Genomic DNA, 19,895 nt, shown 5'->3' with positions numbered 1-19,895 from the left:
CAGGACCCCCCCATCCCTGGAAACTTCCCCGGGGACGGCGGGCGGAGGGGAGGGCAGGCGGGCAGGGGCGCCCGCTCGGCGCACGAGCGGCAGATATCCTGTTGCTGCCCAGGCTCCCCAGCTCATATTTCCTCATTAACTGGGAGCGCCGCTCGTTTGCGGGCCACTTCCAGATGTTTCCATTCTCCTCGCGGCCGCCGCATACCGCGCGGGATGGGAGGCGCTGCCGGCAGCCCCCCGCTGCCACAGAGGGGCCTGGGGGTGGAGGGGGTCCCTGCCCCACTGCACGTCCCGCTGTGGGTCCGGGTTCCCTCACCCCGCTGTGGGTGATGGATGCGTCCTGTGTGGTGACTTTCAGCTTCTGCCTGTCGCTCTCCTGGCAGCTTTGGGGGTGATGTCCCCTCTGATGGCACCCCACAGGGCCCCGCACCGTGCCCATATCCCCTGCACACGGTGCTGGGGCTGGGAAGAGGGGTGGGACGTTTTGGGAGCCTATTTCTGATTTTCCTCTGCTCTGGAGCAGCGGGAATGGGAGCGACCACGTCCTGCCTGTGGGCTTCGCAAAGGAGGGGATGCTTCTCCCAGGGGACCCGGGCTGGGAATGCGAAGCCTTGGGGTTTGCCAAAGCCCAGGAGGAGGTAGGGATGAATTCCCAGGCTTGCTGGCAAGCCCATCTCCTCCTATCCCAAACGTTTTCGTCCTCCTTCCTCCTCTCCCCCACGGCTTTCTCCTTGTGTCCTTGTCCTGCCCGCAGTGCCGCAGGTGTAGGGGTTTGGGAGGGTGGAGGGAGACGCAGACCCCAAATCTGTGCTCCTTTTGGCACGGACAGGAGGGAGAGGGTGCTTTGGGACGGCTGGGGGCAGGGTGGGGGCATGCTGCGTAAAGCAGGAGCAACCCTGGAAGGGCTGCTCGTGGCCTGGAAACACCCCGGTGACTCCGGGAGCTGGGAAGGGAGATGCAAATCTCGATGTAAATATGGGTACGGTGTCTCCCACCACTTGATTCTCCAGTTCCTCCTCACAAACCCTGCGGAGGTGGAGGAGGGACGCGAGGAGGGGTGTTCAGACATCGTTCTCCCTCCCTGTAGGAGCGTGGATCCGTGTCCCACGAGGCATGGGTACAGGGAAGGCGGGATGGGGATGAGGAGAGCAGTCATCCCCGGGGTGAGGGCATTGACACGTCCCGGTCCAAGGGACGAGGGGAACGGGTGGAAGCAGGGCCTGGACGCCTCTTTAATCTTAATGATTTTGCCTGTCCATCCAGCCCGCGTATTTTTGGCCACGGAAGGAAGGGGGTGGGGTGCAGAGGCGGCTAAAAATAGGGGTGTCCCTGCCCATTCCCCCAAGGCGGGCATCCGTCTGTCTGCCTGCCTGCCTGCCTCAGGGGCTGCTGCGGGATCTGGAGGAGGGGAGCAGGCCCGGGCCTCCTCCCCAAAGTGTCTGGCTCCGCTTTTGTTTGTCTCTGGGCCCTACGGGGACAGGAAGAGGCCGCGGGGCCGGGAAACAATGGCTCATTCTCTCGGCGTCAGCGCCTGGCCAGCAGCGATAGGGGACGCGGGCCCCCGGCCAGGAGGAGGCACGGCCTCGGCCGCCCCGAGGAGACGGTGAGGGGCGATGCCAGGAGAGCTGGTGGGACGCGGGGTGCTCTTCCCCAGCCTTCCTGCTGCGTCCCTAACCCCAAACCAGCCTCCCGTGCAGAGGGGAGTGGGGTGGTCTCCTGTAGGTGCACCCTGTGGAGGAGGCGATGGAGGCACCGACACCCAGGGCGCACAGGGAGTGTGTGTGCACGCTGGGGCAACCCCTCGCTTGTCCTTGACCCTATAAAACCTGCGGGGATGGTGCGTGGCCAGATTTGGCACCCTGCATTGGGAATGCCCCCAGCTGCAGCCAGGGAGGTGTTCCTTTCCGCCCTCGGTGCTGGGAGCTGCCGGGTCCCTCTCTGCCCCAAACCCTCCTCGTCTTCCCATGGCACCGTCTCGTCTCCACAGACCCCTTCTCAAGGTCTTGGATGCTCGGGGCTGAACGCTTGCCAGGGCTCCTCTTGTTTACTCAGATGGGAGCTGACACATCCAAGGTCTCTGCTGACTCCACTTTCCCACATGCTGCTGCCGGGCGCATTCCAGGGCAGAGTGGAAGTCAGCGCCGAGGCATGCGAGAGGGCTGGGTTGGGGATGCCATCCTGCCCTGCCCGCTCTCCTCCGGCAGCTGGCACCACGGCATCACCTCTGGCTGCCCACCGGGGCTTTTACGAGCCCGAGCTGGCACGGAGCCCGGTGGGAAAGCACAGACGGGGAGCTGGGGATGGGAATCTGCCTCTCACCCCGACTGCTTGCCGCGAGGCTGGGTTTTCTCTCCCCTCCAGAGATCTGCCTCTGATGAGGGTCAGCAGCAAGCGTGAGCTGGAGGAGCGCACGCACGCCCTCCCAGCCCAGCGCGGATGCCTTTGGTTTTAGGAGGGAACACCACAGAGCTGCCAGAAATAAGTGCCAGGAGATAAAGAAGGGTTTGCAGGGCTGGGGCTGGCGAGCGGCGCTCGCCCTCTCATTTCGGCTGCGCTCCCCTCGCTTGGGGTGCTTGGGGTCCCAGGGATGCTCCAACCTCTGTTGGGGCATCTGGCACCTCCGCGTCCCCCAGGCTGCTGGGGAAGGTTGGCTACGACATCTCCTCCTTGGGGCTGGCCCGCAGAGGCCCCTTTATGCCCGGCATCTGCAAGAAGGGGCCTCGTCTCCCTCCTTGGCTGCTGCAGGAAACGCGGAGCCTGGAGGTCAGGGGCCGGCGGCAGCTCCTCCCGTGGGGCCAGCTGCCCGGCGCAGGGGCTTGCATCACACTGGAGTGGATTTGGGGGGGGGAGGAGAGAGCCAGGCTTTTCCTGTTTATGTGACTAACAGACCCCCGAGAAAGGGAAAGGGCTTGGAAAGCGCCTCGCTCTTGGGCGGGCTCCAGCCAGCGCTGGGGATTGCATCCCCGCGGCGAGGCAAGGCTCCCTCCCAGGGCACCCAGCTCCCGCAGGGCTGAGGCTGGGGCTGTGGAGGTCAGGGCGAGGGGGAAGGCTGGGGCTGGGAAGAGAAGCACGGCTCCCTCTGCATCCCAGCCTCTGGTTCCTCCCCTGGCTGTCGGAGCCGACAAAAGGCTCGTCCCTGGTCTTGGCTAATGCTGGTCTCCGTGGGACGGTGCAGAGGGCCAAGTGGTGCTGGGGGTGAGTCAGGGAGGCAGCTGGGTGTATGTATGTGTACATTATGCATATGTATGTCGGCTATGGGAACACCAGACATGGAGGAATGTGTAGGGGAGGCGTTGAAATGACACATTTACCCACGATGGCTCCAGCACGCAGCGGGCAGAAGGGCTGCAGGGTCTCCCGCAGCATCCAGGGCCGCATCCTGCAGGGCATCCCCGCAGCCCTGGCGGTACGTGGAGGAGGAAAAAAGGTCCCAGGTGCCGTGCCTTTACTTTGGGCACCAAAATTTGCCCCGAATTTGTCAGGTCTCAGCTTGGTAGCCCTTGGCTGTACTGGACGTGGGTTGTGGGGTGGGTTGTGCAACTTCACCTCCAGCAGGTGTTTGGGGAGAGCAGATCCCACCAGGTAACGTTAACGGGATAAAAGGGGAATCACGGCCCCTTTAGGGGTGGAGTTGGCGTGGGTACAGCATCTCCAGCATGAAAAGGTTTGGGAAAGGCCTCAGCAGCAAGGAGCAAGGAGCCCTGGTGCCTGCCAGGAACGGGCGCAGCCCTTGGCTCCCCGCGTCCTGTGCATGGGCTCCAGCAACGAGGCCACGCTGACCCGAAGCTTTGGGGCTTTGCCCTGGCACTGCCCCAGCCACCTCCTCCCCCCAGGGGTTGGCCGGTGGCCTGGTGCCTCCCCATGGCTCTGGAGCAGTGCTACAAGCGGTGGTGGCACGCTGCTGGAGCTTGGATGGGTTGCAGGGAGAAAAGCCAACACGCCTGCCCATCTCCACCGGCAGCCCATGCACTCGAAACCCCAAATATTGTAGCAGCAGAGAGCTTTGGGGAGCTCCCCCTACATCGGGCACCTACGCACCTCCAGCTGGAGCTCTGCTGAAGGGGCACAGGGGGAATTTCTGTTCTGCACAGTGCCATCCCCCTGCCTACATGCAGCGCGCTTGCAGGACGCTCGTTGGGGACGTTGTCGTTCTCCAGCCCTGTTTCCCAGGATAACGCCAAAGCCACATTGCGATGAATGCTTTGAACGTTGGCTCACGTGCAAACCCATCCCAAAATCATTTCTGGAGAGGTGGGAAGCTCTACCTGCTCCACGCTTCTGCTCCAAAGGGGCTGCGTGCGGCGCCCGATGGGTTGAGGTTGATGTGGCCACATTGACCTCTGGTGGCCGCAGCCTCAGCATGCAAGGCAAGCAGCGGGTGGCTTTGGCGAGCTGCTGCCTGCTGCAATTAAAACGCAGCTGGGGTTGTTCCCTCTGTAGGTTCCTTCCCTTATTGCTGGAGATAAGGCAACCAGGAGCAGGGCTGAGGTGGGAGAGGCGTGCGAGGAGACTTGCGGGCTCAGCCCTGTTGGCTCAGGCTCTTGGTCACAGGCAGCCGGGCAGCTTCAGAGTGAGGAAGCCCATTTTAGGGACTCGAATCCCATGAGCCTGCCCTAATCCAGCTCTCGCTTGCCACCCCCCACAGCTGGATATGCCCTGATGAGGACGGAGATGCGCTGCCGAGACCATCCTGAGAAGCTCCCAGACGCTTCTGCCTCCTTTAGCTCCAGGCAATGGGCGTGTGCGTGAGGGGGAGGAATACTGAAGGCAACATTCACTCGTTTTCCTATCTCCACAGGCATTTATGTGCATTTCCTTCCTGCCAGGAGGGCCGCTCATCCTTTCTGGGGGGTTTATTCCTCCCCTTCTGCAGTCACCTACACCACCGTGAAGCTGTTGGCCTGTGGTGGCTCTGAAAGGCAGCAGGGGGACGAGCAGGCGCTCAGAGCCCTTGCAGAGGCTGTTCAAATAAACCCTGAGCTTGGTGAGAGTCAGGAGGAAAAATAAAAGTGTCTTTTTGTGTGTGCCACCTAACCTGGTGCGAGTGCGTGAGCTGCTCAGAGCAGGCTGGGGTTGAGAAATCTGTTTCACATCCTCCGAGCTTTCTGCGTGTGTTTTTGTTCCACGTGGGAACCAAGCTGTGGAGAGGTTTTGTGGCACAGAGCTACGCGTTGGGACAGCTAATGAAGAGAGGGAAAGTTCAAGGGGAGGTGTTTTGGGCTTTCTTTCTAGGCTTGACCAGAGAGAGCACCAGGGACCTTGGCGAACCTCCCCCCGAAAACTTCATCAGAAGATACAAGTCTTGGCAAATCACTTGGCTGTGAGGAAAATGGCATAGTTTGATGGGGGAAAAAGCACAAAAAGAGGTATTTTATTGAAAACACTGTGACCACCTCATGTTACCACGTAGGTAAGGTGTTTCAGGGCAGGTTTGTAACGCAGGCAGAACATAGGCAGCATTTTACAACGCATCTGAGCTCACCGTCTGCTGAGCTTTTCATCCACACGATCAGGAATTTAATCCCTTCACCACTTCAGTCCTTTCTAAGGCGGTTTCAGGAGCTCGTCTACCTCCAAGGGTGCCCACCAGTCAGCCCCACACCGCGAACTGCCACCAAAAACCCATGGCTTTGTGGGCTCCATGTGCTAAGCCCTTCCTCCCTCGGTGGAAACATCGCATGGCTCACCGCTCGCTGGCCTGTCATAGGTTTCCTGTGCGAGCCAGTGTTGTTTGGAAAGTCTTACCAGTGCGGCTATTTTGGTCAGGAGTTGAAAAAAAAAAACACAAAAACACGACAAAAAAGCCAACAACGAAAAGCCACCTACCCACCCGAGCACCCCACGATGACATTCCTGGTGGGAACTCGGCTGTAGCAGCACAGAAGTTGGGGTAATTCGGAAACGTGAGACCTGGCCGTGGTGGCACTGTGACAAACTGGGGGTGTCTGGTACCACGATGGTTCTCCCCCTAAAGGAGAGCTCTTCACTGCTGTGCCCACGTTCCCTGGGCAAAAAAAAAAATAAATAAAATGGGATAGGACATCTTCCTTTCAGGAGCTGTCTGCCTGATCTGCTGGAATTCAGGGGTGGTCTTGTGGTCCTGGGGCACCTGCCCGTCTCCGAGCCCCTCCAGGAGCAAAAGCAGCAGCTAAGGCTTGATGTGGGAAGTGCTGTGTCTGCTTTGGGTTTGCTCTGAGTCACGAAGCAGCACAGCTACTGCCCGTGAGGTCAGGGAGGGTGGAGGAAGAGGTTTCCTTGACACCAGCTTTGAGTTTGTCCCTGTCTGGGTGAATGAGAGAAACCAAGCCCGTTTGGGGCTTTTATCGCGACGGCGAAGATCTCGCCTTCCATCAGCGTGTGGTATCCTGCTCAGGAAATCTTTTTCGCTGTTTGCAAGAGAATAACTAGCAGGAAGACACTGACATGGCTTGAGTCAGAAGTCGTTCCCTGCGGGCAGCCTCGCTCCTGCTTGTTTTCAGCCCACTGACAGCTGGAGGTAAGGGCTGGAGACGGAGCCGCGTCCTGCCCGGAGAGCCCGTGGTGGTCTTTGCGTCTCGTTTTTTGGGGGAGAGCTGGGCGAAGTGGGGGAGGAAGGCAGCTGCTGGGATGCCTGGCAGGGAGGATGAGTCAGCAGCGAATTCATACGCTCGGGGTGGCAGCGGGTGGGACGGGGGCCGTGCAAGCAGAGGGGGCGTTTGCCAAAACCGACTGCGAGCGCACGGTGTTTGCACACGAGGGCCGCGAAGCCGTGCGGTGCGCGGAGGAAAATTTGGGGAGCGAGTCTCAAAAGCTGGTCTCAGGCAGTGGTTGTGCTTGCGAAGAGCACGGCAGCATGGGGAAGTGGGCTTGCGACAGCCTCCCTCCCCCCACGACCGCTTTGCAGGATCCCCGTGGGGTCCGGAGGGGATGCATCAGCCCCTGGAGGGACAACGATGCGAGATACTCATTTGGGGTCCAGTGGGAACCCCACAGCTCCTTTAGGACGGGTGGTCTGGCTCCTCATTGAAGCTTGTTTCACACTTTGGCTTCTGTGGTTTCCACCTCTGCCAGACCCCTCCTGGTCCCAGTGGCACGGCACGGGTTTGGGCAGCGGGGTCGGTGGCAAGGGTTAAGCCTCGTGCGCCTGCTGGGATGCTCCAGCCCCGCTCCAGGACGGCTGTGGCAGCTCGGAGAGGGAATGAGGAAGGCTCCTGGCATCTTCCCCCATCCGGGCAGCCCCATGCAGGGTCAGGCTGGCGGTGCAGGCCCCCGCACGCCGCGGGTAGGGCTCAGTCACCCTGCCCCGGGGGTGCCTCCACGCCCAGCTCCACCCACACCCGCTGCTCGGGGGCCAAAATTTAGGCTGGGGCACCTCTCCTCGGCCTGGATCGAGCTTTTTTCCAGCCGCTCCGATTTTCTCCCATTGCTCCTAACCCTCTCCATCCAGCACCCTCCTTGCACAAGGGGTGGCCGGGCTGTAATTCCTGGGAGCGCCCCAACCACGGGAACGCCCCGGCGCTGATCTGGAGCTCTCCTCCCCGAGCCAGGGGACGCCGAGCCGGGCACCCCCTTTCCTTTCCTTTCTTTTCCTTTCCCCGGCAGGCTGCGGGGAGCTGAAGCCGGCTGCGTTTCGGAAGAGAAGTTGCTGGCGAGCCACATCCTTCCGGAGAGCGGCTCCAGCCCCGGGGCTGTCGGCGGAGAGGAGACGGGAGCGCAGGCACAGGAGAACCCGTCCCCTCCTCGCCCAGGTGAGGAGCAGCCCCGGGGGCTCGGAGCCGGGGGGAGAGGCTGCTTGGGGAAAGGGAAAAGGGGAGGGGAGCCGGCTGCCTGCCCTCCCAGCCGGGCGGAGAACGGAGGGAGGGAGGGAGGGAAGGAGGAGGAAGAGGAGGAGGAGGAGGAAAGGTGCAGCGGGGTGGGGAGAGCGCTCCAGGCACACCTGCAGGAGCGGCGCGGAGCCGGGATGGAAGGTAAGGGGACCCCCCTGCGCCCCCAGCTCTCGGGACCCCCCCTCCCCGGAGCCCCCTGCTTTGGTCTGAAGGTCTGAGAGGCGGCAGGGCTCGAAACAGCACGGCTGCTGTTACCTGCTCTCGATCTCCCCACCTACTCTAAAAAACGCGGATCGTTTTCCCTATTCAGCTCCCGTTGAATGGAACTGGAGCGATCCAGATCTGTGTCGGTATTTAGGCTCCCAAGCCCTTTGGTGCCTGAAATCAGACACTTGAGTGCCTTTAGTGTGTCCGACAGTCCTCTCCCCCTGTTACCCTGCACCCAGCAGACCCCAAGCCCCCGAAATTCTGCTGGGAGGATTGACTTCAGCACGGCTCTCCGTGCCGTCCTCCTTGCCGTGCGAGTTGGCCGGCTGAAATAGCGTGATATCAGCCTCACCACAGGGGAAAAAAAAAAAAAGGGAAAGAAATTAAAAAAAAAGAGCGGGAGATTTTCTTCCCTCTGCTTTCACGCAGCGTGAACCTTTGCACCGCCGCTGGGGACGTTTGGTTTGTGTGGCTGGGGTAGGAAGCTGGACGTGGTGCCAGCACCGGAGGGGAGGTGATGGCGCACGCTGGCGAGGAGTTGGCTTTGTCTTGCCAGCTAAAGGGATCTGTGCTGGCTGGGGAAACGGGATTTCTTTGGCAAATGAAGATGGATGGGCTGGTTGAGCTGATGCCCAGGTGGGAAGAGAGCTCCTTGCGGGTTCCTGCTCCATCACAGCCTGCAGGGCTTAATGGGGCAGGCTCGCTGCTGCTGTAAGTGCTTTGGGGCCGTTAAGTGGAGGGGATGCATCTTGCTTTGGCTGAGAGTAAGCTTCCCGTGCTGCCGAATGTTTCCGCTTCCACACCCATGTGTGGGAGACTCACGGAAAACACATTTTTGACATTCCCGTTTGGCTCCGCTACCTGCAGCCAAGCTGCTCCATGCTGCGGGGCCGAAGGTGACATCTTCCCTAGGCTTCCCACTAAAATGCACCCTTAACTACCTCATGCACTGCTGCCTTCTGCCTCCTACGTGTCTAAAGTGGTAGGGGAGCACGTCAAGGCCCCGCTGGACCCATTTGTCTGTGAGATGACTTCTGAAGTACCTGAGTCCTGGGCACAAGACTGAATCATTTGCAGGATCATACCTTGACTCATTCCCCCGTACCTTTCACCCCGTGCTCCTCCATCACTCAGACTTTCCCTCCTTTTATCCCGCCAGCCCTGGAGAATGCCTCTCTCCAAGCCTGCAGCCTCTCGGAGCAGGAGGAGGAAGAAGATGCCATCTGGGAGAAGATCGAGAGCGCACGGCACCAGCTGACCCGCTCCCTGAACCCGGCCAAGCTCACCCCCTACCTGCGCCAGTGCCGTGTGATAGACGAGCAGGATGAAGAGGAGGTGCTGAATTCATGCCGGTTCCCTTGCAAGAGCAACCAGACAGGTGGGAGAAAACACAGACGGGTCTGGTTTGTGGGGGGACACCTGCACGTGACACACAGCGGATGCTCCCAGGCTTGGGGGGTTCTGACCTCCTGGTCCCTCACACAGCAGCGCTGCCCTGGCTTTTTTTGGCCCACGAGATGCTCTGCAGCCAGATTTCCCTCTCCTCCTCTGTGTTGGAAGTAGAATTGGAGAGGCTATTTTGTGTCATGAAGCTGGGCTATGCCTTTTTTTTTTCTCTGTCATGCTAACTCCTTATCCCTTACCCAGGTTACCTGATGGACATCCTTCGGCGGCGCGGGAAGCGAGGCTACGAAGCCTTCCTGGAGTCCTTGGAGTTTTACTACCCCGAGCACTACACCCGGCTCACGGGGAGGGAGCCAGCCCAGCGCTGCTCCATGATCCTGGGTAGGGGCAGGCTCTCTGTCCTCCCTTCGGCGGCATGGGAAGGGCCAGCAGTGTGGGCATGGGTGCGTGCATGAGTAAAACCCAGGTTCATGCTACCTGCGAGCAGTGAACCCTGACGGTTCTGCTAAAGATCTGGCAGGAAGGGAACCAAATGGGTGTGTAACAGGCCGAGGGGACCAAAAAGCGTGTGATGGGCCTTGGTGCACTACAAATTTTCAGGCTGCTTTTTTGGGGGTTACCCGTGTCTTGGAAATCAGGACCTGATTCCCCTTTGTCTCCTCCAGATGAAGAAGGCCCCGAGGGGCTCACTCAGTTCCTGCTGGTGGAGGTGAAGAAGATGAGGGCTCAGAGGAAAGAGCACCTGCTGAAGGAGCACCAGCTCCAGGCGAAAAACCAAGCCATGGAGCAGGAGCAAGCCCGGCTGGAGCAGCGGCTGCAGGAGCTGCTGAAGGTGCAGGAGCGGTGCCAGCGGCTGCGGGAGGAGTGGGACTCCAACAGCGTGGAGCTGCTGAGGCTGAAGGACGAGAACTACATGATGGCCATGCGCTACGCCCAGCTCTGCGAGGAGAAGAACATGGCTGTGCTGCGCAGCCGGGACCTGCAGCTGGCGGTAGGGGGCCAGGAGGTGGCTTTTTAGCGGGGTGGGTGACAGTTCCTACAGCCTCTGGGGGGCTGAGCGGGGTGGCAGGGCTCAGAGGGGCGCACGTGGATGTCCGTGCGTGGGGTGGTGCCTTGCTCAGCTCGGCTGTCGGCACCTTGAGATGCCCTTGCACGTGGTTTCTGCCCTGGGCACGTACGGCGTGGAGCTTCTTGGCATGCCTTGGCACTTTGGCCGAGAGTCAGCCCATTTTTCCCCCCCCTCCGACACTCCCTGCCGCCTCCTCGTCCTCCGCTGACGTTCCCGAGACTCACGCTGCATACCTGAAGGGATTCGTGACTCCGCACTCCGGCTGCCAAGCTCTCACCTCCAGTAAACACGCGCCTGTTTCCTGTCTGGGCAAGGACCAAAGTGCCTTGAACCTATTAATAACCCAGCTACTTCGGTGCCTCCTGGCATTTCCCTGCTGCTCTGCGCTCCTCGTGCAGCCCCGTGGGTGCCTCTCGATCCTCATCCCGCTCTGCCCGTGCCAGGATCCTCCCCTGCTTTCTATCTGGCGTGCCTGCCTGTGCCAGCTCTCCCAGACCCTCTCAAACAGAGAGGTGAATTGATTGCTCGCAGGTGACTGTGGGGTGGAGAAAACCCTCTAGGAGCCGGGTGGACCACGAGGTGCCAGCCTACTTTCCCTTGAGCTCACCCACCTGCCCTACATTGCCTTCAGTGGGTTTTTCTGCCATGAATTAGTTTCTCAGCTGCTCCAGGAGCTGGGAAGCCTTTGAGGGGACTCTCAGCTGCTGGCCCTGGCACCACGCAAGAGGCCCCCAGGGTTAAGGCCAGCTGTGCTGCGGATGCCCCGAGGCAGCCTGAAAGTAGTCGTGCAAAGAAAGGAGCTGGAGACTGAAAGTATTTATGCAAAAATTTGATTCACGTGCATCCTCCTCCTCCGTCCTGCAGGGAAATGCTTTTGGGCACAGCTGTGCAAACCTTGCCCCTGCTCAAGGATGCTCCTTCACGTGGTTGCCAGCCCTTGTTTTCCTGGCCTCCAGGGCGTTTTTCTGCCCAGTTTCCACTCTCCCACTGAGGCAGAGGTGCCAGGGCACGTGTGCCAGCCTATGTTTGTTCCCCTGTGTTCCTCAGGTGGACCAGCTGAAATGCAAAGTCACCAGCCTGGAGGAGGAGTGCAGCCTGCTGAGGAAGCAGGCAGCCGTGGTGCCCCAGCGGGAGGCGGAGGAGCGGGGCCACCCCGACACCGTGTCCGAGCTGTGGGCTGAGAACCAGCGGCTGATGGCATCGCTGCAGGAGCTGCAGGGCACCTTGCAGGTACCGCCCAAGGCAGAGCTGCCTCGGAGTCACAGACAGCTGGAGGCTGGGAGGGCTCTCTGGGAAGGGCTGGGCAGCGATGGGTCGCTCTTCCCAGCTCTGTGACCCTTGGGTGTGCTCACAAGCATCGCTCTGTGCCTTTGAGGGCACAGAAGGTTCACAGAGAAACGATGAGGGCAGTCGTGCTGCCACCACCGAGCCACCAAGCCCTGGTCTGGAGGTCCCTCGGTGCCTGCAGTGTGGTGACGCTGCCTCCTCCCCTCCCAGGCTCCAGGCGAGGTCCCGGTGCCGGGCTCTGAGCAGATCCTGCTGGACATCCTGGAGCACGACTGGAAGGAAGCCCAAGACGACCGGCAGGACCTCTGCCAGAAGCTCAACTCCCTGCAGAGCGAGCTGCAGTGGGCCGAGGAGCTGAGGGATAAGGTAAAGCATCCATCACCAACCCCTTCCCCGCTGTGCAGTCGCTTTCTGAGAGTGTTTAACGCTCGCTGCTCGCTGCTGCCAGTACCTGCAGGAGGTGGAAGACCTGCAGCTGAAGTACCGGACCCTGCAGAAGGACTGCGACCTCTACAAGCATCGCATGAACACCGTGCTGCTGCAGCTGGAGGAGATCGAGAAGGAGCGCGACCAGGTGAAGTGCTCTCTGCCCGCCGGCAGGAGCAGGGCTCTCGTGTCCGCTCGGGGTACCCTCTCCTTCCCCCGTGGGTCTCCTCCAGCAGTGCCAGGGTGGGAGAGGGGGGTTTGTCGCACGCCTCCTCGTCTCAACTCTCAGCCTGGCTCCTTGCAGGCGATCCAGAGCCGGGACGGGGTGCAGCTGCAGTACTCCCAGAGCCTGATCGAGAAGGACCAGTACCGCAAGCGCGTGCGAACCCTGGAGGAGGAGAGGGACGAGCTCCTGAGCAAGCTGAGCCAGGCGGAGGGGCTGAACAGCACGCTGGAGGCGCAGCTGCAGCGCTGCAGGGGCAACCGCAGCCTGGGCAAGGTGAGGGCGGTGGGATGGGAAAGCACAGCGAGGAGGGCAGGGCTAAATTTTTGGAGGGGACGCAAGGGGATGACGGCTCGCTTCTCTCCCAGATGTGCAGCTCTTCCTACTCCCTCTGCTCCAACCTCAGCAGCACCTGGAGCCTCGCCGACAACCCCGCTGGCTTCGCGAGTGGGCTCGTGGATGCGCTGGGGGACTCTGCCATTCAGAGCATGGTGAGAGCTTGGCCTTGAGAAGCTGCTCCCGTTGGGAGCAGTGGGAAGCTGTTCCCACTGGGAGCTTTGGGAACCCGCAGCCCTGCAAGGGCACAGAGGTGTTGGAGCAGGGTATCTGTGGGGCGCCCTAAAAATCAGCAGCCCCATGTAAGGTGTTATCCTCTCCATTAAGCTCTGCAATCATACCCTGGGGAAGCAATCCCAACTATTTTATACCCCGTAGCAAATATCCTACTGTTTTTAATGGGGTCAGGTTCTTGCCCATTTCCCTCTGATCCTTCAAATCTTCAAACCCTCATCCCCTGAGCCCCCTAAAGTTTCTCTCTCAAGGAGTTTCTCTCTCTCTGCCCAAGGAGGTGACCCCCGACAGCGAGAAGGACATCAACCGCCTCTCCACCTTCCCCTTCCCTCCCTGCATCGGCTCCATCCTCCGGCGGCAGCGGGAGGAGAGGTGCATGCCCTACAAAAGGTGACTGCTGGGGGCTGCCAGAGCCTGGGTCTCCTCTGGGGTGGGGCGAGCAGGATGGCTCTGGGAGCCTGGAGTGGGGCTGAGGGTGGGAACTTCTGTGTGGGAAAGTTGAGGGGATGGGGGTGAAAATGGGGTGAAAACAGGTTGTGGAGAAGCTGCTTCCTCTCATCTCGCCTTTGTGTCTCCTCTGCAGCTTGTCCTGTGGCTCCTTCAGCAGCATGGAAGATGCAACAGGTACCAGGGTGGGGATTTTCCCCAAAAGGCTTATCTAGGATGAAGTGGTGTCTGGGGGGAGAGGGGTGGCAGAGCTGACCCTCCCTCACACCTTCACTTGGTGCAGCTTGTCCCCCTGCAGAGCTTCCATCCACTCTGATTTATGGAGAGCTTTGCTGGTAGAAAACTCCTTTTGGAGCTGGGGAGTAGGAAATGGAAGAGAGCAATGCCTTTGCCCTGGGGTTTTATCAGTTCTGGGTGATGGGCTGCGGACCTCCTGGTGCTGGCGTGGCCTGTGGTGGATGCTGGTGGCTGATCCCCACGCCATCCTGCGGGCACGGTGTCCCCGCAGTGCTCCAAGAGGCGACGTGCCCCCTCTCTCTCCTGCTCTCTCTCCTAGGCAGTGGTTTCGCTAGCATCTCGCTTGGGGCCTTCTCCTCCTCTTCCAGCAGCACCTATGCCAGGGTGAAGTCGGAGATCTGCTTGTCCACGCTCCCCAGCCGCCAGGAGGTCACCAGGAGGTGACTGCTGCTCTTTGAGCTGGGCACGAATCTCTGTACTCTGGGACAGGACTGGTGGAGCCCAGCTTAGCTTCTGTGGGGCTGGCGGGGTGGAGCGGGATGGGGGGGGTTCACGAGCTCCATGCAGGTGCCCTGGGGATGGACCACGAGCCCTGCAGGATGTAAAGTTCAATACAATCAAAATGCTGGAGCTGGGCAAAAGGCATGGGGACGTGGTCCTTAGAAAAAGCAGCAAGCTTCACGTGGAGGTGTTTCTCCTTGCCAGGTCCCTGGTGGTGCAGCTCAGCAGCATGGGTCCCACCAGCAACCTGTCGCCCCAGGAGAAGAGTCTGGGAGCAGACGTCTCCATCCTCGGAGGGAACAGGACGGGGATTTTCGTCCAGTGGGTCAAGCCAGGCTCACAGGTTGAGAAAGCAGGGCTCAAGGAAGGCTGCCGGCTCATTGAGGTGGGTCTGGGAACGGGCTCACGCTGGGGATTTGCGGTGCAGGTGGGACGCAAGGAGTGTGGAGCGAGCCCCGGTACAAACTGGCTTCTGGCCAGCTTCAAGTCCACCTCCATCTATCTCATTTCCCAATCCTGCTCCTTGCCTTGAGCACTGTGCAGCACGAGCAGCCACGCAGGTCTACGCTCAGACCTACCTGTGCACGCAAAGGTGCCAAGACTCTCCGAAAGGCTTCCTTCAGCTGCAGGAGGAGAAAAAAACAAAAAGGAGTCACGAGGATTAAGACAGCAATATGGCTGTGTGTCCCCGGAGCTGCCTGTCACCTTGTGGTATTGCAGAGCAGCTCTCTTCTCGCATCCCGCGCATGCCTGTTGCAAAGCAATCAATTCCGGAGCGAGATCTCGCAGGCCTCCGTGACCCTCTCAGAGAATAATTGCTCTGAGGAAAGCTCCTGGAAGGAGGGAAGGGCATTTGTTTTGGCAGGAACGACACCTCTTGAAATACTGCCACGGCACTCGCATTGATAGCCCACCTGTAACTGGAAAGAAAGCAGCCTCCCTGCCTTTTTTTTTGTTTGTGCACACGAATTTGCTTTCAAGCCAGCCCAGCATCCAAACCAGAGGGTGGGGGGTGGCTGGCAGCAGCTAAATCAGAGGCAGAGGAGGGAATCAGAGGCTGATGAGGATGCTGCAGGGCTTGCCCTGGGGCTGTGCCATCTCCTGGTGAGCCCTGCTGGGTGAGGAGCTGGGGGGGAGCCTCGTTTTCCAGCCCCTGGGTCTAATGGTCTCTGCTCCTCGCCAGCTGAGGGTCCCGTCGCTGAAGGAGGAGGTGCTGTCGCTGGAGAACTGCACGCGGGAGGTCGCCTACCTGAGCCTGCTGCACTGGGATGAGCCCTCGAGCCTGGTCTTTCAGCTGGACCTGCAGGGTGAGGCCCCGGCAGCCGGGCTCTCCTTCCAGCCTCAGCTCTTTGCTTCCCTTCCTGACCTCTCAGCTCTTCTCTCTCTCTTCTCCCGTTTGGTCCTAGGCCACGAGGTGTGACACCGGGGTTGGCCGTAGCTCCGGTTACTTGCCCTGTCCGGTGTGACACCCTCTGAGTTACGGGATGGAGGTACAGACCTTCTGTCTGGCTGCCTCCTCTGCACCCCCAAACCCCACCCCATCACCTCAAAAGCTGTGCTGGCAACTTGGCGATCGCGTTGGTGACGCTGATCTACCGTGCCCCCACCCGCGGTGACCCGCGTCTCTTCCTCCAGGATACCAGCCTCTGCGGGAAGCCCTGGAGGAAGGGAAGAAGTTTGCCGGAGACTCTTTCTATGTCCGTACCAACCTGCCCCTCCTGGAGTCGTCAGACCCCTACGCCCTCTGCGTCAAGTGCCGGGAGATCCTGCACGTCACGGACACCATGCACAAAGGGCGGCTGGAGTGGTACTGCTCCCGCGTCGACCCCCTGACCATGCGGGACCTGGACAAGGGGACGGTGCCCAACTACAGCAGGTAATGGGGGGCAGGAGGAAAGCAGAGTCCCTTTTCTGCCCCTTTTCTGTCCCTTTTCTCTGTGGTGAGCATCCCCAAGGAGTCCTTGGGGTACGTGGATTGGCCTCTTGATAGCGTAAGATGCCCAAGCCTGGTGTTGGGAACCAGAGCTGTAGGGTTTTGGTGTCCTTGAGAGACTGGAAGGTTGAATGAAGGCTTTGATGTGCCTGTGCTTCAGGAGGGGCTCTGTGGGCTTTGGGGAAGAGGCTTACAGCTGGCTGTGGTCCCTGAGGTCTCCAGAGTTGCTTGAGGGCCACCTCTTTGTCTTTCCAGGGCCCACCAGCTGCTGAAGATCCAGGAGAAGAGCAACCTGCCCGGGCAGCAGAAGAGCCACAGAAATAACGTAAGCTGGAGAAGCCAGCAGGGAGAGCTTTTTTTTTTTTTTTAACACATTTTTGTTGAGCTGTGCTCTCAGCTCTGTTGCCTTCCCTTCCTCTTCAGCTAAAGAAACGGGCCTTGGACCAACTGCGCCTGGTGAAATCCAAACCACAGAAGAGCTCAGGCCAGCCCCCTCAGCAGCTGTGGCTGGACCCTTGCTCAGGTGAGCTGTTCCCTCCACACCTGCCCCGTCACCCTTGGGGACCTTGCCATATTTTCACCTTTTTGGCCTTCTCTTCTCCGTTTCCACCTTCCAGACCCGGACAGGAGCCTGAAGCCTTACAGCCTGGTGCGCCCGGTGGTGGTGCAGACCCCGCGCCCCGTGGTGTTGTCACCCAACTGCATTGCCCCGCGCCTCATCAGGAACCTGCTGGACCTGCCCACCTCCCGCCTGGACTTCCACGTGTGCCCAGCAGGTAGTCAGCAACGAGGGGTCAACGTTTTTTTGGGCAAAGTGCAAGGTGTTCCCTCCCGTTCCTAACTGTACCCTGTCCCTTTGGCCATGAGGGAAGCCATCCCTCCCATTTGGTCTTCTGGGACACGAGGATCCTCATTCTTTCCTCGAGTGATGTGGCGTTGTCTTGCAGCTCTGGGTGGCTTTTCCCAGGGGTGAAGCCCTTGCCTGAGGTGGGAGCTGTAGCTTGACTCCCTACCTGCCCTTCCTCCCCGGGAACGGCAGCATCCAGCCGTCCCCTTCCTTACACCACCAACGCGAGGCTGACACACCGCTGCGTAGGCAGCTGGGGAATGGGGCTTTTTTTTTTTTTTTTTTTTTCCCAGAGGGGATTTTCACAGAGGACAAATCCCTCTCCCTCTTCTCCTTTTTCCATCTCTCTCCTTGCCCGTGTTTACAGTTCAGTCTTTGCCAGCTGCGGGACTGAAAAATGAGTCGCTACGCTTTTTGGGGGTGGGGATGGAGGTGGTGAAAAAAATCTGTTTTGCAGAAAAAGGATGGCTCTGCCAATTTTGGCCGCCGGGCTTCTTAGCTGAGTGACTTGGCCATATATCCTATCCTACTGAGCCCTCTGCAGGGTCCCCCTCACATTGCACGGGAACATGCTTTGAAGTCATTTACTGCAGCAGGGGACGTAAAACCAAAAACAACTCAATTCTCTCCCGCTAGTTTTGGCTGCTGTGAGGAAAGAAGGTGATCTGAGAGCCCTGAGATGTTTCTCTTTTTCTTTATTGCCTGTATTTTCTCTTGCTCTTCTCTTGCAAGCCAGATAATCTTCCACAGGATCTTGATGGCCCTAAAAGAAACTTGTGAAACTTAACCTGGTGAAATAAAATGATTCGTTTTCTGCTGTGCTTCATCAAGGAGGGGTTGGAGCAGTGGGGAAAGGGGGAATCAGGGCTGGGAGCTGGCTTTGGCTGCTGCTGTAACACAACACAAGAGCTGGTCTTGCCCTGCAAGGTCTTCAGCTGTGATATCTTGCTTTTTCTGCGAGCGGAAAGTGGCAGGAGGCCCATGCCAACGTGTAATGTTGTGTAATTAGACTCGCTCTCCAGAATCCATAAGCATTGGACTCAAGTATCAAGCGTGCAGGAGCTGAGGTGGGAAGTAGGTGCAAAAGGGATGAGGGGATGATGCCTCCCTCTTCATCCCTCCTGGTCCTCTTGGCTTGCAGAGAAGCTGGCAGAAGAGCATCCCAGCGCTGCCCATGCTCAGGAGCCCCCTGTATCCAAAAGTGGCCCCCAGGAGTGGAAGGAGAGTGGCCAAATCCGCATGATCCGGGAGGCGATGGAGAAGGTGCTGAACGATTTGGGGAGAGGGGGCTGGGAACGGGGCACCCTGTTCGGGTGGGAGGAAAGGATGGGATGGCTGAGTGGGGCTGCTCTTGGGTCGGGCTGGCTGTGATGGAGTGGGTGACCCTGCTCCTTAATTCTCCCCTTCCCTCTTGGCCCTGCTTGTAAATCCCACATTTAATGGAATTACTATCGGAAAAGCAATGATATTTCACAGTATGGAGTTTGATTTAATGCGGCTGTCAGGGGCTGGGGCTATTTCTTCTCCATTTAAATCAGTAAATCTATTCAATTTCCTTCCAGAATAAACACTGCCTGCTCGAGCTGGGAGTTCAGAGTGTGAGGGATCTAATTAAACGTGAGATATACCCCATTGTGATCCACATCGAGGTCACCGAGAAGAACGTCAGGGGACTCAGGTAAGGCAAGACCGTGCAGTACGGATGGAGGGCATCGCGGGAGGATGGAGAATGCCTTGTTCAGAGGGAGAGGAGGTGGCTATGTTTGAGGATGGGGGAAAAAAGGGCAAAAAAAAATCAGCTTTGTGCACGTATGAGCGAGCTCTTGGTGTTTTTGCAACCTCATCTCCCCGTGTGAAGGTGACGTTCGTATCTGTGTCTTCCCAGGAGCTTGCTGGGGAAGACAGGCCAGCGGGACACGGAGGTGCTGAAGATGTGTCGTGGTGCTGAGCAGGCTCTCCACGCTCTCCCCTGCTCCTGGGCCCGTGTGGAGCCCCACGCCTGGAGCCATGCCGAAGAGCTGCCCAAGGTGGTGCGGGGCTGCATCTTCCAGGAGCAAACGCGCCCGCTCTGGGTCGAGGATGGCGATGACTGAGCTCGGAGTAGCAGAGCCTTCCCCAAGAGCTGTCCTCGGGCTCCTCCAGGTAGCGTGTCCACCTTCCGCAGGGGGCTGCCAGCAGCAAAGGCACCAGGTAGCCTTGTGGGGCCCCTTGAGGACATAAAGAGTTGGGGGCACAACACGTGTTGACCCACCAGCCTGAGCTTTCCGTGTTTTCCTGGAGAGAAGTCTTCCTTCCACCTTTCCGCTGGATGCCTCCTGGGCTGTTCCCCATCACCTTGGGCCCTGGGCTCTGGTACGTGGTCAGATGGGGAGCACGGGGGAACCGTGTGAGATCAGGCCGTGCAGGAGCATCTCTCTCACACGTACGCATTGAAACCCTTTGCCCATCACCTCCGTCTTCCCTGCCCCGTGGCACCGTGTGCTCCGGGTCCTCCTCTACCTCACCTCCTGCCCCGCGGAGCAGGAGGCACGGCCGCACTGACACTAAGACGCAACCAACCCTCGTTTTATGGGAGCTGTACTTTTTATGGCTTGTAAATTATTAACGGGCCGTTTCACTGGCAACCCGCGTGTAAAGGAGAATTAAATGCCATTCATAACGGCGACGGGTGGCAGGCTGTGGACTCGTGTGTTAATGGGGAGGGTCGGATGATGCTCGGGGGTGCTCCTCTCCTCCTTTAGCTGGGGGCCATCTGCCCAGCCCCTCTGTTGCAGGGCAGCAAGAGGTGTGTGGGGAGAGGACAGGCTGAGCATGCCGCAGACCAAATTCCTTCCCGTTTCTACTTGTCCTCTGTTTTTCAGCCCCTTCCTTCTCTGCAGTGCTGATGGTAGGCAGGTCATGCTGGGAAAGATGGGGAAAAGCTCACTTGATGTCCTGGC

General features: G+C 59.4%; 1 protein-coding gene and 1 long non-coding RNA gene across 2 annotated transcripts; both read left to right on the top strand.

Moving 5' to 3' along the window:
- The first annotated feature begins 384 nt into the window (after positions 1 to 384).
- On the top strand, positions 385 to 5,793 carry LOC137847424 (uncharacterized). Its single transcript, XR_011090927.1, has 2 exons — positions 385 to 1,603; positions 4,799 to 5,793. It is a non-coding gene; the product is annotated as an uncharacterized lncRNA (long non-coding RNA).
- A 2,046-nt stretch (positions 5,794 to 7,839) lies between these two features.
- On the top strand, positions 7,840 to 19,646 carry CARD10 (caspase recruitment domain family member 10). Its single transcript, XM_068665668.1, has 21 exons — positions 7,840 to 7,946; positions 9,172 to 9,390; positions 9,660 to 9,797; positions 10,082 to 10,407; positions 11,533 to 11,715; positions 11,983 to 12,138; positions 12,221 to 12,346; positions 12,503 to 12,697; positions 12,790 to 12,912; positions 13,266 to 13,381; positions 13,575 to 13,615; positions 13,995 to 14,115; positions 14,381 to 14,561; positions 15,360 to 15,483; positions 15,812 to 16,052; positions 16,365 to 16,434; positions 16,533 to 16,632; positions 16,727 to 16,885; positions 18,098 to 18,219; positions 18,519 to 18,634; positions 18,842 to 19,646. Exons 1-21 carry the CDS (start codon positions 7,940 to 7,942, stop codon positions 19,047 to 19,049), a joined length of 3,072 nt encoding a protein of 1,023 aa, XP_068521769.1. The 5' UTR covers positions 7,840 to 7,939; the 3' UTR covers positions 19,050 to 19,646.
- Positions 19,647 to 19,895: the final 249 nt, after the last annotated feature.

Source organism: Anas acuta, chromosome 1, assembly GCF_963932015.1.
Source record: "Anas acuta chromosome 1, bAnaAcu1.1, whole genome shotgun sequence".
Taxonomy (NCBI): domain Eukaryota; kingdom Metazoa; phylum Chordata; class Aves; order Anseriformes; family Anatidae; genus Anas; species Anas acuta.
This window is presented reverse-complemented; position numbering and strand designations above follow the sequence as displayed.

Bases quoted from the DNA above. Each gene is read 5' to 3' on its own strand.
- CARD10 (XM_068665668.1), top strand. The intron at 13,616-13,994 runs GTACCAGGGTGG...TCTCTCTCCTAG, and splicing joins CAGCATGGAAGATGCAACAG to GCAGTGGTTTCGCTAGCATC. The intron at 14,116-14,380 runs GTGACTGCTGCT...TCTCCTTGCCAG, and splicing joins CGCCAGGAGGTCACCAGGAG to GTCCCTGGTGGTGCAGCTCA.